This window comes from Mesocricetus auratus, unplaced genomic scaffold, assembly GCF_017639785.1.
Source record: "Mesocricetus auratus isolate SY011 unplaced genomic scaffold, BCM_Maur_2.0 Super-Scaffold_6730, whole genome shotgun sequence".
Taxonomy (NCBI): Eukaryota; Metazoa; Chordata; class Mammalia; order Rodentia; family Cricetidae; genus Mesocricetus; species Mesocricetus auratus.
In genome coordinates this window covers 2,235,127-2,260,349 of record NW_024429184.1, presented here as the reverse complement: position 1 = coordinate 2,260,349, position 25,223 = coordinate 2,235,127, and the positions used below count along the sequence as shown (strand labels likewise).

At 44.2% G+C, this 25,223-nt stretch overlaps 1 protein-coding gene across 1 annotated transcript; it reads right to left on the bottom strand.

Annotated features, from left to right (window-relative positions):
- Nucleotides 1-24,684, bottom strand: LOC101824647 (thioredoxin domain-containing protein 8). The gene is made up of 6 exons (XM_040741970.1): nt 24,544-24,684; nt 22,247-22,351; nt 17,792-17,851; nt 15,312-15,377; nt 1,460-1,525; nt 1-114 (listed from the first exon to the last, which is right to left on the bottom strand). Exons 1-6 carry the CDS (start codon nt 24,559-24,561, stop codon nt 52-54), a joined length of 378 nt encoding a protein of 125 aa, XP_040597904.1. The 5' UTR covers nt 24,562-24,684; the 3' UTR covers nt 1-51.
- Between the last annotated feature and the right edge of the window lie 539 nt (nt 24,685-25,223).

The following is a 25,223-nucleotide window of genomic DNA, read 5'->3' as shown; positions in this document are numbered from 1 at the left end:
TTGCTGCTGCTTTAGAAAATGCCACAGGTGTATTTGGTTTTGGGTGTCGGCTCACATTAGCTCTTGAATCTTCGATTCCAGCTTGTTAACGTCAGCTCCGTGAAATTCAAAAATCTGTTTCAGATACATAAAGGCACAAAAATGTTTATCGATTCAAGCGCCGCAAAGACACCAAAGTGTCGAGGAGTTTTGTGTCTGCAAAACTGTTTCTCATTTCCATAATTTTTAAGGCACTTCAAGTATAAACACACATTAATCGGATTACGTTCATGACCTTTCATCATTTGTCAAAAGATCGGGTGCATTCAGGTGGTGTGGCCGTAGACAATGTGCTAGCTTTCAAGATGGGTGACACGAATACTTCTCCGGGTCTCTGTAATTCTTCTTGATGTATTGCCTAAAACATGTGACTGTACCAGAGATGAAGAAGCCCAGTCCTTGAAATTAGAGCTTCTTACGTATTGGCTTGTTCATTTATATACACAGCTTTCTAAAACCGAGTCTTTCTGTGACTTCTGCCCAGGTCATGGTTGTATAACCATGTATAACAGGTACCTGCTCTTCACATTTCCCCCAACCCAGGGTATACTTTATAATGGATGGTATATTTTAATTGCAACATTTTTTTAGTAGCATATAAAATAACGGGTTCTCTCTCTTTCTCTTTGAGACATGTCTTAGGTAGCCAAGACTGGCCATAAAGTCCAGTCCCGAGCCTCCTGCCTCCACCCACGAAATGCTAGGATTACAGGCATACGGCAAACATGCCCCCTGTTGGAACACCTTTTAAATGGTTCTCTTACGTTTGGCGTGGAGAGATAGCCCAGCTGTTGAAGGGCTCAGTACACAGCATGAGGTGTAGAGTTGGATCCCCTAGAGCCCAACTAAAGAGTAAGGTGTGGTGGGGTGTGTGTGTATGATGACAGTCTCAGAGCAGGGGAGGTGGAGGTGGATAATCCCTAGGCTTTGATGGCCAGTCGGTCTAGATAATTGGTAATCTCCAATGAGAGACCCAAACCAAGAACACTGAGGTTGTCCTCTGGCTTCCAGAGGACACTCGCACACACTCACATGAACACACAAAATAAGCCCATGGCAGTTATTAAAATAAGGACGTCAACCTGCCCTTTAAGCCCACCACCAAGTCAATACTAGGTGTGGTAGCTATTTGGATCTAGGGAAGAACGTGAATGAGCCGAGGCGAGGATCTCCTGAAGACTTGCGCTTCCGGTAAGGAAGTTTTTAAGCCAAGAATGTGTTAGGGCTTTAGAGTAGGGGTTGGAAAACTCCAGAACAAACCTCCGTGCTCAGTGTGCTGCAGGGAAGTAGCTGTCCCCACACCTCTTGTTCCTGCTTCCCCCGCTCGGCAGCATCCCCTCCGGGTCTGTCATTTTATTCACTCCATGAATGCCAACCCCAGGTGTGGGTCATTTCCATATCTTGGTCTCATTTCTCTTACCTTCCAGGCCTCCATTCCACTTCCGAGACAGCACAATGTTCTTTTGAGTCTTGAGAATAGAGAGACCTATGTGTGGGTGCAGAATTTCATGGTTTATCTGAGTTGCCGGTCTGTAGTTCATCTCCCTATAAATAGTTCTCCTGACTTTTGGCCAGGAGAGGAAGGTATCAAAAGGGATCTGCCTTTTCAGCGCTGGGGAAAGCCAAGTCTGCAAAAAAATGTCTGCCTTGCATACACCAAGTCCTAGCTTTGAGGCCCAGCACCTCATAAGCCAACTGTGGTGGTGTACGCCTGTAACCCCAGCACCTAGGAGGTGAAGAAGGCAGGAGGATCCAAAGTTCAAGGCTGTCCTGAGCTTCATGGTGAATTTGGGGGTCAGCCTAGGCTGCATTAGACCTTGTTTTGGGGAGTGGGGTGGGAGTTCCTCCTGATATTAGGATGGCAACCAGAGGGTGGGTCTGGGGCATGAAGGGGGTTTCACTCTTGGGACTTAAAAGCCAGAGCTGGAATGAATGCAGGATGTGGGAGGTTTTGGAGTCCACTTTAGTCTCTGTTTTTCCCATGGGAACCGCCAGGGCGGGAATCACTATACAAGAGCAGCGGCTCCCATTTAATCTTCATTTGAATTTTATGTCCAAGGATACGCCTAAATCTTTATCTTTCCTCCTGCAGTTGGAGGTCCGAGGGAGACCGTCTGAGGCAAGCAGGGCATCCACAGAGAAGAAGGGATGTGTCTGTTCCCACGATCATACCATGTATGTAATTCTAGATGGACCTCTGGATTCCCAAGTCTCTGTTGGAAGATATTTCCCTTCTCTCTTTAGAGATATACCCGATAGATCATGTTTTGTCTCCTTTATTTCAGCCTACTTCCTACTTCAAAGGACAGTGTCAACTCAAAAAAAAAAAAAAAAAGGAGGTGGGTTCCTCTGGAGAGAATTCTCTATCTGGAAAAAAGCTCTATCTCATAGTGGGATGGTGTAAGCTATGAAGTGCAAAAAAAAAGAAAATAATAAATAAATAAAACGGGGCACAGCTCTGGAGAGGGATGGTTCCCATGATTATGGGGTTATGAGATTCCTACTGTACAGGCACCAGGAGCAATGAGAACCATGGCTACTGTGGAGTCTGACATCTTTCTAGAGATAATATTGAATGCGCCACAGGGGACTGTCACCCACCCAGTTAGAGGAGCCAGAACTGCACACAATCCCGTAGCTTCTAAGCAAAAACCTTAGGAAATTATTATGAAGGGATCACATTGTATATCCGCACCCAGACGCCATGTCTACCCCTCACATCATGTGCTATGCTCAGAAGCAACCTCAATTCCCAGTTCTTCACAATGGGTTGCTTTTGCATAGTTTTGAACTGCACAAGTCTACAGACAGCATTTTTTTTAAAAAAACTTTTTTGTATCTTATATGTATTGGTGTTTTGCCTTCATGTATGCCTGTGTGAGGGTGTTGGATCTCCTGGAACAGGAGTTACAGACGGTTGTGAGTTGCCATGGGGGTGCTGGGAATTGAACCCAGGTCCTCTGGGAAGAGCAGCCAGTGCTTATAACCACTGAAGATTATCTCCAGCCCTCCAGACTGTAGTCTATGTCTGGCTTTCTTTCTTTTTTTTTTTTAACTCAGTATCATGTTCACAGTATTTCTCTGTTCAGCAGTCTGTATGTGTTTCAGTGTTCCTTCGCATGAATGGAACATAATTTACCCACTTGGGCTGCGGGGAATGATGCTTCTGGGAATACCCTTGTCTATGTATTTGGGGGCTGCATGTAAGACTTCATCCTGGTTGTACACCTAAAGAATGGAATTATGGGATTAAACTTTAATAGAAGTCCTCTCTCTATTTCTCTCTGTCTCTGTTTCTCCCACTCCTCTCCCCCTCCCCTCCCCTCCCCTCCCCTCCCCTTCCCCTCCCTTCTCCCCTCCTCTCAGAAAGAATCTCATGTAATGCAGGCTGGTCTTCCCCGTACAATACACCCAAGGATAACCATGAATTGCAGTATGCACAGCCGCATTCAGTTTATACCATCCTGAGATCTAACCCAGGGCCAGCTGGGCAAGCATTCTACCAGCTAAATTGCAACAGCAGTCCCAGAAACTAGCTGCCCCCACAAAGGATGAGTGTTCTAGTTGCTCCACGTCCTTGACAACAATTGGTATCACCAGTTTTTGTTACGTAAGACATCCCGGTGGCTTCAGTGTGACATTACCTTTGTTTCCTGACTGGCCCCTTTTAGGCAATAGTGATAGCAACACAACTTTCTCTGTATTCAGTTCTGTGCCTTCTATGTCCCCCTCCTCCCATCAATCGCAAAACCACAAGTGTGCGTGTGACACCCTTTCCAAGCTTCTTCAGTGTCCTCTGCGACATCCAGTCTCCTAACGACATCTTAATTGTGTCTCCTCCACCTCAACAACCTTCCTCACACGAGAGAACTTGCTTACTTAAAACAAAACAAAACAAAAAAACCCCAGGAATTGAGGACCCCTTGTCTGAAGTGGTTGGCTGGGAGCATTTCAGATTTGGGGATATTTGAAAGTAAATAGTGAGCTATCTTGGGAATGGGGTTCAAATCTAGCCCAAACTTTGCTTATGTTTCACCTGTTTTATAACCCGAAGCCTGCTCTAGTTTCCTTTATGTTGCTATGGTAAGACACTCTTACCAAAAGCAATGTAGAGGAACGTAGGGTTTATTTCATCTACTGGTTCCCAGGTCACAATCCACCACCGAGGTCTCTGGATCACTTCCTGGTTCATGCTTAGCTAGCTTTAGGCAGCCCAGGATCACTGACTGAGGAACGGCGCCCCAATCTTAGACTGCATACTCCTATACCAACCATGATCAAGATAGCCCTCCTCACAGACCAAGGTAGGCAGTTCCTCAGTTGCTGTTCCCTTCCTAAGATGATTCTAGCCTGTGTCGTGTTACCAAGGTAGTAGCCTTGTAACAGTGCTGTTTCTAGTTTTTATTCACAAAACTGAGTCGATGAGCATTGGAACATCAGTCTTACAGCCTCATGCTGGTACGACGGAGTATCAGATTTTGGAACGCCTCTGACTTTGGATGTTTGGGTTATGGATGTTCCCATGGCTTTCTTTTAGAAACTGCACTTAATGGGTGCCTAGGGTGGGCTAGGGCGCTGTGAGTAAGACAGATGAAATCTCCTAGGAGCTCACATGCTAATAATAATTTCAAGCCATTGGTATGTAAGTATGGAAATTATTCCGGGGACACACCCCATGTTACACTATCACTCTCTGCTTCTCCTCGTCCAGGCCTGTCCCTCCCAGATGATGGTCACCTCATGAAGCCTTCTGAAACATTTTCTTCACTGTCCTATGGCTCTCTCGACTTCCCACAGGGACATAACTGATTTTGTCACCAGCCTGCCCATAGCTCAAGGATGGAGACTATATATATTTTTTTTTTCAGCACATTTTTAGTGTCTATTTTGGAGCTCTCACACAAATTAGATTTTATTGGAATGAGTTATTTATTGGTCGTTGAAGAGTGAGTTCAAGACACTGGGTTGTGTTAAATTTCAGGAATTAAGCGTCGCTCCCTCTTTCCCGTAATTAGTGTTAGCCGTCAGCATGACAGAATCTAGAATCACCTGGAGATTGGCTTGCGGGCACGCCTGTGAGGGTTACTTTGATTATGTCAGTTGAGGTCTGAAGATCCATTCACTGTAGATGGCACCATTTGCTGGGATTCTGGACTGTTTTGATGGGGATGGCCTTCTGTATGCTGTGAATATGTTTTTCTTATGGGTTGGTGAATGAAGCTTTTTTGGCCAATGGACAGGCAGGAAACCCGAACAGGGATAGAGGAAGGATATAGGCAGAGTTGGAGAATTGCCATGTAGCTGCCGAGGAGGCAGGATCCCCGGGCATGACCAGTAAGCGAAGGCCACGTGGAGATACACAGACTAATAGAAATGGGGTTAATAATAGGAAAGAGCTAGCCAGTAAGAAGCCTAAGCCAATGGCCAAAAAGTTATAAACAGCTATTAAGTCTCAGAATGGTTATTTCATAGCGGCTACAGGGACCTGATTGGGTGGCAAGAAACTGGTCCAGTGGGACTAGACCAGACAGAGAAAATCTCCCAACACTGTGTAAGTGAAGCAGTGTCCACTGTAGTCCCTTTCTGACCTCAGATGTAGAGTGGGCAGCCACTGTCAGCTCGTGGTGCCTTGACTTCCCCGCTGTGATGGGGTATGCCTTGAATTGCAAGCAAACACAAATCCTTTTTCTCTTAAGCTGATTTTCTCAGGGTATTTTTTGCCAGTGTCAGGACAGTAACTAAGACACCCTCTTTCCTGCCAGCCTTTCCTTTTCTTCCTTCCTTCTGCTTTCCTTTATTACGCTGGAGAACGGAACCCAGGGTCTTCCCACGTGCTGGGCAGGAGCTCTGGCACCAAGCCACACCCTGGGCACTGGCTTCTTTCTTTGTCTAGCCAACCAAACATCAACATTGAGCTTCGTGTCCCTGTCTAGTGCTGAGCTTTGATTCTGGGAACTGAGTAAGCGGACAGGATACACGAGGAAATGATACCCACCAGAGCTCATTCCACAAGTGGCCTTGCTAACAGGAGCTCTGCAACTGTCCCGGGATGTCACCGGGGATTGGAGGAACACCAAAGTCCTCCAGAGTGCATGCCTAGAAACCCAAGCCTGTGTTCTCGCAATCTTTAAATCCTCTCTAGATTTATCAAAAATATCTGCAAAAAAAAATTTACACTGAAAATGTACAAACTACTTATACAGCATTTATATTGTACTGGCTGTTATAAACAATCTGATGCTGTGTTGTGTCTCTCAAAGGCTTAGACCAGAAGCATCAGGAAAAGAGTTTACAGCTCTCCTACTGTCTCCTTTATTTTAAAAGTTTCTCCCCCACTCCCTGCTTTGAGATAAGGCCTCACTATGCACTCCTACACCACTTTGAGATAGGATCTCACTATCTTCTCCTCCCACCCCACTTTGAGATCAGGCCTCACCATGCTTTCCAGGCTAGCCTTGACTTTGCAATTCTCCTGTCTCAGTCAACCAAGAGATAAAATAACAGGTGTGCCACCACACCTAGTTGTGTCATTCTCCATGAGCTGCTGCTGCATGCTGGAAATATTTGCAACAAAAAATGATAAGATCCTGTTTTTTTTTTTTTTTTTTGAGGCCAATGGGAGGAGGGAGGCTGTTCAGTACTAAAGAAAACCCCAAATGTAACATGTTTGAAAACAGCTTTCATTGTGGACATTTTCAAACACACACACACACACACACAGTAATGATTATTTTGTGGTAATCCAAACACCTTTAATCCCAGAACTCGGGAGGCAGAGGCTGGTGGATACTCTGACTTTGAGGCCAGCCTGGTCTAGAGAGAGTTGCAAGATGGGCAGGATTACACAGAGAAACCTTATCTCAAAAGGCAAAAGCAAAAAGTGAGCAAAATAAGAGTAATAAAGTGATTCTTTCCTGGTTTACCTATCCCTTAGGTCTATCAGAGGTAATATTTCTCATATGCCAAAGACGTTCTGACATTTATATGCAGCCTATTGCTGTTCCCAGGAAAATACAAAGGTCTTGGAGACAGTGGTCCCTCCCTAACAAATAAATGTCTGAGAGACAAAACTAATGACGCATGCATAGAATAAACTATCATAGAACGCATTGGCAGGTTGCTGTACAATTCTGGTTGAGTGAATATTGAAGTGTATTTGGACCAGCTGCACGGTCCAGATTGAGCTCATCAATTTCCCAGACATTTGGGCTTAGCTGACAACAACAGAACAATAGCAACCCCCACCCCCACCCCTCGATGCACCAGCAACAGTGTGACAATGAACAACAGCCCAATCCCATCAAGCAACACAAGGCCCCCCTTGGGGGGATGACCGGGGAGACGTTTGTAACACAATGTGTAATTCAGAATAACCTGAATAAAAGAAGAATGCATTCTCCTCCAAACAGACTAGATGTGCTGAGGCATTAGGGGGCATGAATAAGACAGAAAAGGTAAGTTTAATGACCGAAGCTTTTAAAGCTGCCTCACGCAAGAGGAGGGGACAAAAAGCAAACTGCTGTCGATCCTGTCTTGACTCCTTCCTCTGACCCCACCCCACTCATCTCTCCAGAACCGCGTAAGTCACAAGCAGGTATTTGAACCTGTCGACTTGCCTACGCCTCAGACAGACCTTGATATGTAAGTACTTCAATTAAAGTCTTTGGGGCTGGGCTAAAACACATCCAGGAGGCACCTAGAAGAGGTGCATTCAGACTCGAGATCAGGGCCATAGCTGGAGTCGGCCTCTGTTCCCACCGCTTAGCTCCACTGGACGGTGACTGTTCTGACTGCGGGACAAAACAAAAAACAAAACAAAACAAAACAAAAAACGCTAACCAACTTTCCTTTTCTTGAAGCTGCTTCCGTGTGTCTTACTCTTTGGGCATCAGTGACCCAAATGATGACAAAAGCACTTTTCTTTTTTCTCTAGTAGGAACCAACTTTTTTGCTCATTTGGGGCCTGGTAGGACATTCACATTTGCTGCGGAAATGCAAAAGCAGGCAGGGAGCTAGGTAAACAATCTGGGAGGGCTGTGTTTATTTCTGAGCAGGTGCAGGGTCAGCTTTGGCTGAAGTGTGTGAATTCTTACTCTGTGGCACCAGCTGACTGTGTTGACTGCTGCCGGGCCAGGTGGGTTACGGCTGAAGGGGATGTGTGTGTGTGTGTGTGTAATGTCGGAGTTCATCTCCAGCCACACTGGGCATAGGAAAGGCCATTTTGGACTATGGCTACCAGAAACGATCTTCTGCCTGTCCCTGGGAGTGTGGAGTGGGACTCTGTTCCTTGGGGTCAACAGCTTCCAGGGGGCACTCTCTTCAACGGCATGTTTCCACTGGGAAAATCTGCTCAGATTTTCGGCGTCGGGTTTCTACAACCCTTGGCTTATCTCCGTTCCCACCCTTGCCCCCAAAGCCCAGAGTGAGTGTCTCTTAAGCCTAGATGAAAGAAAAAAGCTCATGTCTACCCTCTCTCTTTTTCTGGGATACCCTGGTCACGGGCACAGTCATACTCTTCCCCTCAGTCTTTGTAGACACCCTGAGGAAAGTGGACCCATGTTTGCCTTTTTTAGACAGGTGAGAAGACACCGCCACTCTTGGCTCTCTTTTAGGCCTGGGGAGTCATGCAAAGCAACGGCAGAGCCTTCTTCCCCTGGGCACCCCCAGGTCCTTTCGAAGGCGGGCCATCTCAAGGTCTAGGCTTCAAGAGAGCCACTGTTCACGTGGGTCCCAGCCGTAAACTTTTTATGAGCACCAGAAGGACTCACGATAACGAGGTCGTATTTTGGTTATCTGCGTGACTCATGAGAAAAGGGCTAATGTCTGGCTGCTTACACCTTGCTCGACTCCGGGGCAATCTGTGTCCTGAGACAAGAGAGGGCATCTGAAGAGCTTTCTGGATCCTACTAATGAGTACGTCTTCTGATGCTTTCAGTCTCTATTCTTTGATGCAATAAATCTTAACTCTAGGTACAACTTTATTTCAGAGTCTTCCTCATTTCTCACAAACCACTGCTATATCTGAAAATTTGGAAATTTGGAGGAGATGAACAGGGCTGGGCAAAAAACTTAAAGTGTGGGAAACCCCCAGTAATCAAGATAGATGACATTTTGGTAGAAATTTAACTATCAAAAAATCAATACAAAACTCCTCAATGAACAGAATATAGAGCATTAAATAAAAGCATGGTTCGCAACACTGAAGGGTGATTTGTGCTGTCTAATCTTGGAGAAGGCAATGGCAGTGTCCTTTGGAGTGATACTAAGGATTGCTAAAATGGGCTGGAAGCTGCCTCACTTTGTAACTTTCCTTCCATTCCACTTAGTTTTTGAATTCGACAATTCTCTGTCTAGAGTATCGGCTGTTCTTGGGGCTGACTGATAACTAACCAGGGACTATTTTTAGTCCCCTGCAGAACTCCATTGTCTGTTCTCTGTAGCAGGATCGGTTTTACTGAGTAAGCAGCTGATGGTGACTCGGTGTGAGCAGACATTGTACATATTTGAAGAGTTTAAATGCTCTCTCAAACTGTATTCCTAAATTCCTATTTATTTATGGATTTGTAGGGACACAGCTGGGTCCTGAGGTTCTGATATTAGTCACAGTGCTAAACAACTCAGCAGTAAGCCAGAACCTTCATGTCAACTATAATAATCATATTTTAAGTATGCACCAAGTCCAGTACTTGGCTCTTTCTGTACATTTGTCTTTGAAAAGTTTCAAGACCAATTTTCAAAGACGAGTTCATCTCACAAAGGAGGAAAATGAACCTTAGGATGGCTTATTACATTCCTAAATCGCTCAGTTGTCTAGTTCCTGGGATAGTGAGATCTGGTTGCAAGTGCTCTCTGGGAAGAAGGCCAAACATAATTAATTTTTGAAGTAGCTGAGCACAAGCATTTGGGAAGGATTCTTCAGACACACCCTCTTCCCCATTTCTTCTTGCTTCATTTATTCTCTTTTTCTGGCCTTGAGGCACTGTGTGTCAGCCCTGCAGCCCTGTTTCAGTCGCTGCCTCTTCCTAGCAAATGATGTGGGATGCTTTTGGTCTCTATACCTGTTTCATGTTATGGCTGATGCTTGTTGGAAATGACTTCTGTGATGTCAACAGGAGCCCTACAGTTTGCAGACATCTGGGTTAAGAGCTTCCTCCTACTTAGTTTGAGAGTCTGGCAAATTGTTCACTTGTGAATAACTTTTTTCCAAATATAGGGTTTAGCATAATACAGGCCCAGTTTCCATTGCTCTTACTAAGTAGGCCCACCTAAGTGCTTTTGGGAAGCAATTTTACCCTAAGGCAAGAGATGAAAGTTGGCTCAGGTGTAAGCAATTAGCCAAGACTTGCTAATTATTTGTTTTTTCTCCCTTTCCTGGGCTCCGCAGACATCTGCTTAGCATGACACCAAAGTTCTTTGTGTAGTGGAGCTATTGTTGTCTCAAAGGCAGATGATTCTGTGGAAACCACAGAATCATCTGCCAGGATCAGGACGCATGTGTCTGTCCATTTTTTTTATTATTTTCTGAAGAGAGTTTATAGCCTGTGGTGAATTTTTAAGATGGTCCATAAAATTTATGATATATATACATATGTATGTATATATATAGCATGCAATTCACCTTGCGGGCAATTTTGCTTTCTATGACTCCAGTGACCTAGGTAGTCACTATCTGAAAACATTACTTGGGCATTCCTGAAGCCAACAAAACCCTGAAATCATGTGTCATTTTGAGGAAACACAATAAACTTTCATGCTTAAGGAGAGGATGGTCCTTCCACCTACCGGTTAGGAATTCAATCACCTCAACATCAACTCTATGGGCGTGCGTTCAGGTAACCCTGGCTTTTCTTGCTAATAACCCTAAACTGTTAAAGAGTAATGACCAGTGATCAAAGAAAAAGCTATGAAATGTTTGTTTTACCTGAAAATGTGTAAAAAAATTTTTTTACTTACTAAAGAATGAGAAGAATTATATGCATTTCCAAGATCTATAGTGAGGATGAATAGGGCCACCCCTCCACGTTATATACAAGATCATTCAGTAGCGTCTGTGGTTTCAAGCATCCATTGGTAGTCTCGGAATGAATTCTTTTTTTTTTTTTTTTTTTTGATAAAAGGGGGACTAGTGCATGTACAATAGAATACTACAATCACTAAACATGGTGATTCTTCCTGGAACATGCTATAATGCCTTAGATGAAAACACAAGGAGTATAGCAGAAAGTAATGGAATGTAGAATATGCTCTCTCTGTCTCTGTGTGTGTGTGTGTGTGTGTGTGTGTGTGAGCGCACGCGCGTGTGTAGGTCAAACTCCGGTATCACTCCTCATGCACCATCCATCTTGTTTTTTGAGACAGCATCTCTCACACGGTTTGGAACCCACCCTATGGTTGTCCTGGATGGCAGCAGTCCTCAGGCACCCTCCTGCTTCTGTCTCTCGGGCATTGGGATTTCAAATGCTTACCGTCACACCTGGGCTTTCATATGTGATTTCTGGGGTTCAAACTCAGGTCTACGTGCTTCTCTGGCAAGTTTTACTGCCTTAGCCGTCTCCCTACCCATTACAGTCATTTCTTATATTGCATCCCTGCCAATCAACTTCTTACATGAAACCTTCCAGCAGCCAGGGACTGATCACTAAGATACGTGACTTTAGGGTGCTTTCGTTAAAAAAAAAGTTCTACTTTACTTATGATGCATATACACTAGAAGTGACATGGGCAAGAATGATGGCCAAAGAAGTAAAAGAAGTAAGGATGGCATAGTATGGTGAATGTCTATTTGGAAAGGCTGGAGACAGGACAGGTAAGGGGGTCACGGAACTGCAGCAGAAGTAAGCCTGAGATTCTCAAAGTCTATTGAAAAACAAAGGGGGGAACTCTAGCTCTTCCTGTCTGACGAAAGGACACACACTGTGTTCCCACAGGAGGAAGATAGTCTCCTGTGTTCTAGGGTGATTTATGACTCTTTTTTTTTTTTTTTTTTTTTTTGTACTGTGAACCTCTGAGGCGCACACAGCACAGTGGCTGTTTGCCAGATGTCTTACTGGAAACACACAGATGTCTTACTGGAACCACAAAGACATTCCTCAACAGAGACTGAACTCTAGCTTTAAAAAAAAGCATAAGTGGTGCTTAATTGCTTCAATAAGTCAGTTTCCAGCTGCATGCTCCAGATGAAGGCATGGAGCCTGTTTCTGGAGGTGGTTTCAAAGACGTGAATCCCATTTTTCTCTACTTTCTAGAAGACAGTTGATGCCAGTGGAAGCTTTCTCGCTCTGGCCTCCTAACAAAGACATTCAAGTGAATGTATCTTTTTTTCTTGGATGTCCCCTAAGCCCCCTCCTTTGCAGGGACTCTCTCTCTGCAGACCCCTGTGGGACTGGGGGAGAAGGATCCAGACATGCCATGGCTTAACTCTAACTCTTGATGCAATGGGAAAACTGGGACCCTAAAGACCTGTTCAAACCCCATTTTGAAGTTTGAGTCAAGAAGTAAAAGATTTAGAGTGTTATCCCCCTTCAGGATCTTGGCATCTTTTTCTTGGCCCTTGCCTTTGGTGTACAAAAGGTGTTTTGTTTTGATTTGGTCACTAATTTCTGAGCATGTTTTCATATGATTAGACACAGATCCATCCAAGTATTGTGGTAGAAGTTGTTTCAGATTGTCTAGTTTTTAGAAAGAGGCTTTATTTTTATTTTTTATTTCTGTGTCCCTCTGTGTGTCTGTGTATGTGTGTACACACTGGTGTTCCCCAGAGGCCAGAGAGGGCATTGGATCCTCTGGAGACAGAGTTGCAGGTGGTTGTGAGCCCACAGGACCTGAGTTGCAGGTGGTTGTGAGCCCACAGGACCTGAGTGCTAGGAACTGAGCTCTTAAGAGCTGAGCCATCTCTCCATCCCAGCTGTTTGGTTTTTAAACTCCATAATCAGGATACTATGCTGATAGTATTCAGTTGAAAACTTCAATTCTTATGAAAAAGTTTTGAACATGTCTATGTACTTTATAATCAGGGGCTTACTGGGTAGCCCTGGAATTAGAAGTTGGGGAGTTACAGTACCTACTGGTAATATTATCAATTCAGTTAATGTTATTTTCCGATAGTCACTTAAATCAGCAAACTTAAATCTGTAGAGAGTTACAGCGGCTACTGGTAATATCTTCAATTCAATTAATTTCATTTTTTGATAGTTTCCTATCAGCAAATTTAAATATGTTTTCAGCTGTCATGTCCACAAGAAGTCCATCTGGTAACTCTTACTCTCCAGGACATTGGGAGGAGGTGGGGCCTTGCAGGAGGTCTTCAGGGCATTGGGGGAATACTCTAGAATGGAGTTATAGAGTACCAACCCTTTCTCTTAATGTGCTTAGATTTATTTTTATTTATTTATTTTTTTAGTTGATGCTAAAATACACTCAGTTTATAAACATGAAGACTCTATGGGAATGATTTAGGCTTACGCTGCAGACAAATTCAGTTTATTTATTTATTTTTAATTTTTTATGTGCAAGACTGTTTGCCTGAATGTATATGTTTGGTGCCTGGTGTCAGACTCCCTAGAACTGGAGTTGCAGATGGCTACAAGCCGCCACATGGGTTCTGTGTAAGAGCCACTGAGCCCTCCCTGAACCTCCAACGAACTCTGAGTTTAAAGCACTAGTATCTCAGCTGCATTCTGCTTTCCTCCCCACGATGGCTTCATTATCAGGTCCCATACGGCAGTGAGCCGTGTCAAAGCTCTTGCCCTTAAAGGTAAATCCAGCAGCAGCCAAAAGAAAATACCTTGACTTAGCTCCTTCCACCAAATTCTGGTATTACTTTTGGCGTGATACGAGGAGGCCTGATTAAACCAAAGGATCCACACCTGATGAGGATAGAGTTAATTGGTTGGTTGGAACCTAGAGGTAGAGCCTTGAGATTAAAGATAGGAAATAGGGCTCCTGAGAGAAAATGGAGTATGGATGCTGGGGGGGGGGGGATGCCACGCCCAAAGAAGGTAGCAGCCAGAGGGGAGGCAGGCAAGGTGTAAGGCAGGACTGGTTATGCAAGAAGAACACATTCTCACGTTTGAGATGGTAGCAAAAAAGACATACACAGGCAATCAGACACGTAGGTGGGGGCAAGTTAAGGAAACGCATGCTGAGTACTCTTACTTTCAACTAAACGCCATTTGAAGAAACACCGTGTTTAAAAAAATAGCTTAGACCTATTGCATCGATCGTATTACAGCAAATACCAAGAAATAAATAACAAAAAATAAAATTGTACTGCTGGTAGATCAAAGAAGTGTGTTTTCATTTCACCCAATTTAGACAGACTCTTTATAAAACCTAGGCATGACTTTTAAACTTCACAAAATGCTCCATAACATTTTGCGTATTATTCCATAGAACATTCTGCTGGAAAAGGCGTCATAATTGCTATTGTCAATGCTAGAAATAGTGTTACAATTGTTATATATTCAGTTACTGTTATTTTTTCCCCTTTGGGGGTGTTTCTGTAGCATATGTTCCCAGGGGCAAGATACTGTTGTGAAAGACAATGTATATTTTATGTCTCCCCAGTTTGCTACAAAATGATAGTTCACTATGGATGCCCCCCTCTCCCGTCACATCTGGAAATGCTAGCTTTACCATGTGCTGGAGGACATTTTAGCCATGTTATCCCATTAATGCCTATAAGAGAACAATTAATGGAACACATTAAACCACTAATGCCACTTTGGTCTTGATAAGGTATTTAATGTTCACAGTAAATGATAGAAAATTTATAATGATCTCTATTTTACAAATAGGGAAACAAAAATATAAAAAGAGTAACTAAGCCACCAAGGGCCCTATAACTAAGAAAGGGAGAGCTGGTGTTTGGACCACGGGTATTGAACCCAGGATGTGCATACTCAGTCATGAGGCTATATTGCCTTATGATAATTTTTGGTGGGTGTTTCCGCATATCATGTTAATGACTATATACACTCTTGGGTGAGAATTTCATTATTTCTTTATCTAGTAGGTTCTTGATATTTCTGCCCCAAAGTAGAGAGAATAGTGCAGTTTTTATAATTTGAATGCCCCAGACAAGGAGAGATTTACTATAAGTCATGTATTTTCTTTATCCCTCATCATTGTGTGTGGTGTTTGAAACTAATAATTACATTTTAAAAACCCAAGTATTTTCATCTTACCAAGGAACACCAGGGTTTTTTTTTTAAATTTTAGCTCTGATGGTTGCATTATCTAATTCATCCCTGCTGCTTTCCATGGAAACATACCTTTTGGGAGTGCTTGAACATCTGAAATGTGGGTACTGCTCTGATCTGACAAAGTTGGGTCAATTCCTGGGAAAGAAAAAGAAATGTCATGAAGTCATGGTTTTGGTGACTCTCTCTCTGTACCATGTGTGCTACTTAGTGACTTCTAAGAAGCACTGTCTTAAAGTCTAAGGGCACCTGACACTTTACAGAGTTTCCTAACATACCCTCCAGGCCTCCAGGACACCCCTTAATTCTGGTACTCTTGGGGTTCTCTTTCCAGAGCTCTCAGTGAGGGATGAGATGACAGTCAATTGGAATGGATGGGGAGTGGCTAAATGAGTTGTGTTTAGCAACCCTAATGATGGCAGAGGAGAGCCAGGAAGCCTACTATGGAAATATTGCAAAACGAGGAAGGAAAAGACATGTCTTCATCGGTCACACTGAAGACACCACACACTCAAGGCTAGCACTTTTTTTTTCTTTTAAGCCTTGTTAGCCTTTTCCCCTCACTACTCATCTTTACTTCTGAAACATCTTGGAGCCCAAGGACAAGAGAAAAGTCCAGGACTCCGCAATTTTGACCCAAATCAAACTGTTTCCAAGTGGCATTTTTTTTTTGTTTGCTAGTTTCCCTTGTTTGGAAGCTGAATAAAATCGGCTGTCCATGGACAACAGAATTGAACTCTCCTGTTGATATGCCATTTGCTTGACTTTAACTCTTTTCTGCCCAGAACACACAGACCCAAAGAAGCGTTACACACACACACACACACACACACTCACACACACCAAGTTGTATTTTTAGTTATAATTGCTACAGCAACAGCTACTCAGTAAGTTATTACTAGAAAAGTGTGTCTTTTGCTTCACGTTAAGAGACAAAAAGCTATAATCCAAACGCTGAGAGTAACTTGTGTTGGCAGGAATGTGGGAGCAATCAGAACTCTCTGCTGTAGCAGTGAGAAAGTAAAATGATGTGGTTTATTTACAAAATGGTTTTCCAGTTCCTCCATATACCATCAAAGTGTAGTAGCAACAACTACACACATAGATATAGCTCCAAGACAAATCAAACTTATGCTCATACAGAAATTTATACAGTAATCTTTATACAAATATTATCACAATAGCCCAAATATTCCCAGCTATGCCAAGTTTGTGTCGTTGATAAAATTATGACTAACTATGACACACAAGATAACTAATTTCTGATTTTCTAATCATTTTAAAGTTCAGCTTCAACCCAATGCATGGGTAGGTCACCTGCTGTCTTTTCTGTCATAGTTTGAATGCTGAACGTCTCTCCTTGGTTAGTAGCCTGGTCTCCAGCATGGAGCCATTGGAGGTAGTAGAGTGAGGCCTTCTAGGAGGCTGTTGGTCCCTTTGGGTCACATCCAAAAGGATTGAGACTAGGACGCTGATTATTTTGGGAGAGGGGACAGGAGAAGGGGGAGGATGGATCTAGGGACAAGAGGGAAGGATTTCCTGGAATTTTTATGCTATATAAACAACACACCCCACCACTAAAAAAAAAAAGACAGGACACCAAAATGAAATATGTCAAAATATCTATAATTATTGAGCTAGGTTTTAGAAAATGATTAATAACTTACTGAAGGGCACACGAGCCAGTTAAAGTTGGGGCTGAGGGGAAGTCAGGAGTCGTGAGATTTTTATACAAAAAAGGGTGATTGGTTGCCAGATCGAACCAGATGAGGCCACTGCATGAACGGCTCATGTTCACTGGGTAAAGCATAGGGCACCACCTAGATGCATGACAGGCTGGCCTTTAAAACCATTGGCTGGCTGTATTCCTGCTCTGTGGTTGTTAGCTTTAAAAGATGCTTGCTGTGGGGGCAATAAATGAGTTCCTGCTAGACTAGGCTCCCTGCTGCATCTGAGTGTCTCCGGGATCCTGGGAGGTTGGGGAATGGGTGAGCTGTGTATTTACCCTTCCTCGGACTCAGCTCAGCCTTCCGTGGTTGGACTAAGACCCTGAAACTTGCTGCAACCTAAAAGCAAATTTTCACCATGGATTCATTTTAATGTCTGCTTAGATCAGTGGTTCTCAAACTTCCTAACGCTGTGACTCCTTAACACAGTTCTTCATGTTGAGGAGACCCTCAACCACACAATTATTGAGTTGTTACTTCATAACTATAATTTGATACTGTTACGAATCGTAATGCACGCATCTGGCATGTGACCCCCAGGGGGATGTGACTCACAGATTGAGAACCACGGCCTAGAGTAACAACAGGCTGAGGAGAAAGCTGTGAAGACTGTTGGGACTGACTGGTGATGTGTGTCAGAGCAGAAGGGGTACCGTATATTTGCTAATATTTAAAGAAAATTATGCAAAACAGTTTGCTGCCTTCATCATGAAAACAGATATATGGAATTCCACTTGTTTTTAACCAGACGGTGTCATCACTTTGACCAAGTGACTCAGTGGTGTTGGGTTTTGATGTTCCACACCGAAGATTTAAGAGCCTTACCTTAGATGAGTCCACATCCACATTAGCAAACATGACGTTTTGGTATTTTAAAGACATTGCCTTCAATACAAAAGAATAAAATAATATAAATATTAACATTTGTACCAAAAACGTCATTTTGAAAAAAATAAATGTATAATGTATGACTCAGTTGTTTTCCTCTTTCCTTCCTTCCTTCCTCCCTCCTTCCCTCCCTCCCTCCCTCTTTCCTTCCTTCTTTCTTTCTTTTTGGCTTTTTTTTTGAGACAGGGCTTCTCTGTGTATCTCTGGCTGTCTTGGAGTTCACTTTGTAGACCAGGCTGGCCTTAAACTCACAGAGATTTCTCTGCCTCTGCTTCAAAAGTGCTGGAGTTAAAGGTGTGTGACACTCTGGCCCGGCTATGAGTTGGTCGTTAGAGAGACCTACAGCATCATTCTGAAGGTTCACTACAGCCTAGAACTTGAAGCACCTTAAGGTCAGGTGAGGATTCTTAGCAGAGTCTAAGAACAAAGCTGAAGATTGGCATTCTAAGATTGGAGGACAAGATACAGCACAATTGAATTGTGTGCAGTGGGGCCAGACCTACCCTGTCGGGGGTGGGGGGGACAAAACAGCATTTTCCTGAAGGTGTCAAGGGATTACCCGTAATGGCTTTCAAAATTCGTCTGGGGTGATGGGGGTAGGCTTAGATCACGGTTAGGAACTGCAGAAAGATGCATTTCTCTGAACCAGATACGTGCTTGGTGCTTTGACCTTCTCACCTTGACAGGGTTTGGGAGGTGTGATCCTGGGGGAAGTAGGTTTCCCTGATAACCATCATCAGCCTAGTTTTTCGTCCAACTTTCCACACTCTCTGCAGTCTATCAGGTACTGAAACTAGATTTTTTTTCAGACCCCTTTGTCAGCTGACTTCCAGCTAGCCAATGGGAAACCATGAAAGGTGGTAGGGAAAAGGGGCTGTCTTGTACTCCTGCTTCTATTTTGTTCTGAAAATGTCTTCGACAGAAGTGGTGACAGCAAGGTTTGTCACAGGGGATGCAGATGAAGGACAGTAGTTACCTATGCCAGCACAGATTTACGTTCAGACAGCTGTTGGTAACTTGATAGTATCTTGATTTGTTTAAAAAAAAAAGTCACAAGCATTTCCTGGAAGGTAACATACAAGGTGTCCAAAGCTTGGCCAAGGGGAATCAATACCACAAGAAGCCGTCCCTGGAGGAGGAAGAGGCAGGAAACTGCAAGGCGTGGGGAGGGCTGAGATGGATACCCAAGAAGCCACTAGTAATCCTCCCTGAAATTGTGATTTATGGGGCGGGGTGGGGTGGGGGTGGGGGTTCTTTCTCCTGTGGTCCCTTGAAATGGTGATATGGGAGAAGATTCTTGTATAATAAACACAAGAAACCAGGCATTGGTAGCACGAGAGCCTTTAATCCCAGCACTCTGGAGGCAGAGGTGGGTAGATCTCTGTGAATTCTGGTCTACAGAGTGAGTTCCGGGACAGCCAGGACTACACAGAGAAACACTGTCTCAGAAAACCAAACCAAACCAAACCAAAACCAAAACAACAAAATAAGCACAAAGGCCTGAGAATATTTTTCAGATTAAAAGGATGCTTCTTAGCTGGGCGTGGTGTGGCATGACTCTCATCCCAGCGCTTGGGAGGCTGAGGTAAGAGAATGACAAGCCTGAGGCCAGCCATGGAGTCCTAGGCCCTGTCAGCCTGTGCCAGAGTCTGGTCCCAACCCAGCTTTCTCACTGGCTTTCCAGCGGCTGAATAAGCATTTAATTCCAGGCATTAGAATCCTTGTTTAACTTCATTTATTTTTCCTGATTTGATTTCTGATGGGTACAGTGACTAGACAGTGCCTCCCTCCCAATCCCTCATGGACAACGAGTTTAACAAAATCACCCGAAATACCCAAATATGCTCTCTTATGAAAGGCCGGGCATTAACAGTACAGCAGATGCAAAATTCTTCCATTCACATTTTCCTCCAACTGTCACTTATTCACAGAAAAATTTCCCCCTTTTTGACAGGTATCCTTCTGCTATCTTTTATCTGCATATGCAATGAATGACGTTTACGTAATTCCTTTTAATTCTTGTACAATTACTGTCTATTGAAAGACACGAACTTTTCTTTTAGCTGTTAACTATTAAAGGTAAATACTATGAGTGTTCACGAGTAGGTTCATTTTATTTGAGTAAGAACACACTGTTAGGTCATACATTAATTCAATCTTAATTTTTAGGTTACGGGTTAATTACTTAACATGCTATACTAAGTTATTTACAGGACTACATTTTTCTAACATTCCAATATTAATACATATATATGCATATATAATAAATTACTAAATTATTTTCAGAGTGTGTTTTATCGCCTTTCTACCAACAAAAAAATATAACAATACTGTTTCCCCATATCATCTAACAATACAGTTTCCCCACATCATCACCAGTTTCAAAAAAAAAAAAAGACTTGGATTTTAGGGCTGGAGAAATATGTCAGTAAAGTGTTTGGTGTCCAGTCATGAACGCCTGAGTCTGACCCCCAGACCCCATGTGACGGTCAGTTAGGTATGGTGGTGTGCACTTGTAATTCCAGCTCTGGGAATGTACAGACCAATGGATCTCTGGGGCTCATTAGCCACGAGCCAGGTTAGCTGGAGTTCCAGCCCAGTTAGAGACCTTGCCTCAAAAAAACCCAAGTGGAACCAAAATAACAGCCACAAACAAGAAGGTAGACGGTGTTTGAGGAATGATGGCATCTGAGGTTGTCTTTAGGTCTCCATCTGCACATAGGCAGGCACACACACACACACACACACACACACACACACACTCGGGTGGTATATTAAGGGCCTTTTATTGGCTACAGGCATCGGCTTTAACTGTGTGTCATTTGAATGGATTCACACTTTTGCACCTGAGCACTGGCTATTTCTAAGGCATAGTTAGGGGTCCTTCCTTCTTAGTTTTGAGTGACAGAGTAGCCTTCCAGACACTAAAATGTTCCTTCCTGACAGCCCAAGAATTTCAGGGCTAGGAGGGATGCTGAAGTGTCATGCAGAAGATGGGAGGATGGCTCAGTGGGTAAAGACCCTGCCATGAGAGTGTAAAGACTCAGATATCTAGAACCTGTGCATTGCCGTTGGGTACGGTGGCCCGCCTATAATCTCAGAATGCAGGAGGCAGAGACAGTGGGTCCCTAGAGCAACCTGGCTAGTCAGATTAGCTTGAACGACGAGCTCTGAGTTCTGCAAGAGACTTTGCTTCAATATGTGAGATACAGAGCAACTGAGGAAAACATCTTGTATCCACCTTGGACCTGCACATGCAAGCATCCATACACGCGTGCATATCAGACCTTTCTTTATCTGCCACAAGTTCATTTACAACTAAATACTGATGGTTGTGATTCGTGTGAACTAGTTTCAGCCTATTCAAGAGGCCATATGAGAAAATCCAAATAGACTAGAATGTTTTTACTTGTATCCTTGTGGTAGTTTCAATGTAACTGGTTCTCATACTCTCATAGGGAGCGTCACTGTTAGGAGGTGTGATTTTCTGGGAGTGGGTATGGCCTTGTTGGAGGAAGCATATCACCAGGAGGTTAGGCTTTGAGATTTCCTACTGAGATTTCCTTTGAGATTTACCACTGAGTGTTTCAGTCTACTTCCTGCTGTCTTCTGGTCAAGATGTAACCAGCACCACGTCTGCCTGCACCCTGCCATGTTCTCTGTCATGATGATAATGGACTGAACTTCTGGAACTGTAAGTGAGCCACTGTGGCCATGGTGTCCTTTCCCAGCAATAGAAACCCTAAGTAAGACAGTCGTCACGGGATTAAAGCGTCTTTATATTTGAAGGAAGGAATACATGTCACAAAGGTATAACCAGGAGACTTTTGTACAACCAGGAGAAAGGAAACTAAAATTCCCTGGCGTGGGGGCTGGAGAGACTCCTCAGTGGTTAAGAGCCCTGGCTGTTCTCCCAGAGGATCAGGGTTCACTTCTTGGCACACACACACAGCAGCTCACATCTGTCTGTGACTCTAGATGCCTTCTTGTGACCTTCACAGACACCAGGCGTGCAAATGATGCATAGACACACATTACGGCTAAACAGAAATGCTGCCTCTCTCTGTGTGGTCTCTTTTAATATTTGCAAGGTCTGAGTTCCGATTTGGGTAAGATGTAATGATATGAATCCCCATTCATTTGTATGCTGCAGTTCTTCAGCATATACTGGTGTTCCTTGGTGAACTGCCCACAGACAAATAACCCCAAAATTTGGGTAACTCCTAATGAGATTCTAGGGTATTAGCTTCAGGTTCACTGGGATGCTTAAAAACAAACAAACAAAACAATCACAACAGAACTATACCCTACAGAAAGTTCAGAAGTAGAAAAACTTTTCAGAGTGGCTGGGAAAACTTTTGCAACTATGACATAGACACTGGAAATACTTACCTGGAAAATGGGGCCAACCGTTTTGCAGGGGCCACACCACTTTGCTGAGAACTCCACCACCACAAGCCTGCTCCCAGCAGACTTTAGGAACTCGTTCAATTCATCCTAAAACCAGAACAAATGGGGAAATGGGTATGGTCAAAAACGGACGCTCACAAAGTCTTGCAAGAAATAAAACGAAAATCTTGCAAAGGGTACAAGAAAGAGGGCAAGTCTTCAAGCCCAGGCACCCCAACTTACTGTCCCACAGATAGCCCCGCCTTGTCTGAGTGAGTCTGAGGCTAGACAGAGCTTTCTTTGCGAGTGCACACGACTGCTGACACATCGGCAAAGAAGCTAGGAGTCTGCTTACCAAACGGCGCAGCAGCAGTGGCGGCTACCTTTGGGAAGAAGCAGGTCAACCAGGGAGAAGTGAGAGTATTAAAGGCGAAAGCAGGAGGGCGCTGCCACAGCTGGATTTCTGTAGTCCACAATTTTAAAGACCAGGTGAAACGCATCAATGGTGAAATGCCTTGCTTCGTGGGGGTGATCGCTCTTAAAGTATTAGTACCCTTCATTTAATGGTTTGACTTAATTGCTTGATGGAGAAGTCCTGTGTATATGTCAATGAAGCACTGTTGGCCAATAGAGAAGCAAGATAGGTGGGACTAAAAGTCCAGGAGGACTCTGGGAGGGAGAAACACAGGGAGTCACGATGTAGCCACCATAGGGATGAGAAGTCCAGACCCTATTCTCTGGTAAGAGAAATACTTAGATTAACAATTATGGGGTAAATACTTAAGTCAGAGCTAGCCAGTAAAAAACAAGCAAGGCCAACAGCTTCATAATTAATACAGCCTCCTGTGTGTTATTTGGGGACTACAACGCGGCAGAGCCCAGGCGACTGGTGGGGAAAAACCAAAGCGGCTGGCAAGGAAAAGGCTTCTCTCTGCAATTGCTCATTTGCTAAACTTCCTTAGTAAAATTTCCAGTAGTTGTTGCTATCACCTAATTAAAGTCTTCTATTACCCCCCCCCCAAAAGTCTTCCATCATGGGACCTCAGATCACTGTATTTATATTTGCTCGTGACTCTCCTAAACTAGCTGCTTGGGGCCTGGTTTTCCCTGTTGAGGTCACTTCTAGCTTTCCCTTGTGGCTTGCAGATGGCAAGTCATTATGGAATGCCTAGTGGGTGAGAGAATGATGGCTACCAGGGAGGGCTCATCACAATTTATTTTCTCATGGTTCACTGGAACTGAGATTAGCTCATCCACTCCGACGCTCTGAACTGTGATCTTTACGCCCACTGTGTACCGTCTCATCCTACTGATTTCACAGCAAAGGACACAGGCGGTTCACCAACTTTCTCAGGGCCAGCCAGCGGGTGCTGGTGCAGCCGGCGTTGTCCCTTTAGGCAGCCTGACTACAGAGCCATTTCTTCAACCATTGCTGACTCCTCCCAGAGAAGAATTGCATTCTTATCACTGCGATTAACGGCATCACCTAAGTACCCCATAATCAGGTTAGCTCATAATGGGATTAAGCAGAGCAGGGCCTATCCCCTGTCAGGGGTGGAGTTGGTTCCTTAGAGATGGCATGCTTGACGTTCAGCAAGGGGAACTTGATAATTAAGTTCCCGTTCGGTTTAGTACCTCCACTTTCCGGCCCTGTGTTTCTGCAGGGTGGGCGACTGAATTCTCACGCAGCCAAGATAAGCATCTGCTTCTCAGTTGTATCTCTATTTCCTGCGGTCTTAGAGATCAAACCCAGCACAAAGCATAAGCTAGACAATGCCTACTTTTAGCCCTCTTGATTTTTTTTTTTTTTTGAGACAGAGTTTCTCTGTATTGCTTTGGAGTCCGTCCTGGAACTTGCTCTGTAGACCAGGCTGGTTTCGAACTCACAGAGATCTGCCTGCCTCTGCCTCCCGAGTGCTGGGATTAAAGGTGTGCGCCGGTGCCACCACCTAGCCCCTCTTGCTACTTTCTATTTTGAGATAGAATCTCGCTGTCTAGCCTAGGCTAGCCTCTAACTTGCAGTTCTCCTGCCACTGTCTCTGGAGTAGCCAGAAAGTACCAGCCTGCAACACTACCCTGGCTTCTCATACGTTTTTGAGGTTGCATAGCAAGCTCCAAGTCAGCCAGAGTTACACGGGTTCTTATTTTAGTGAGACCCCAAGACAATCTCCCTTGACATTGCGCAACGGAGGGAGCCTGGGTATCGGACAATCATTCCGAGTGTCCCATGGAATATGCTTTTTAAGTGTCTTGTGAAATATTTCGTGAAGCCAACAAATACTTGCCATGTCATTAATCACCTGCACCATGCTTAACATCTGGGACTTGCTGGCCACCCACTCCTGTTGATTCAGGTGGATCACTTTAGTCGTCTCATTAATTACGGCATTTTGGATGGAATATAAAGCTAGCTTTTCTATTACATCATTCAACAGGTCACCTCGGAACCTGGAACTCTGGTAGATTCAGAACCTAGTTTCACCTTTAGGCTGTGACTAGGCAACAAGTCAGCCCGCCAAGAAGCTGAAAAACCAAGGGCATCGGATGTGGAAGGCACTCATCGGGTTCGCTCAGTCTCTCCCTTATCATTCTGTCATTGGCTTCTACACATTTCTTCCTTTTCCGACCTCCCCCCACCTGAGTATCAGAAACTCACAGCTAATTTCATTTAGGGTTTTAAAGACACTGTCCCTGGTCTGCCGTGCGGTGGCGTGGTCGAGGGAAAGATGCCCTCTCCCCGTTCCCCTTTGCCACCTGTGGCAGGCAGAAAGAAGAGTTGGCCTCAGGGCATGAATGAGAGCAGGGAGAGCTGGCCCTCTTCCCTCACCAGCTGCAGCACTTGGAAGGCCAGGCTCTGTGCCTCAACTTGGGCATCACGGTAGAGCTGGCCCTGGTGGTGTCAGCCTGGGTGAGCCGGCCCTGAGGGCATGAGGGTAGGAGAGCTGTCACTGCCCCTCGTCGCCTGCAGCCAATGGGTGAG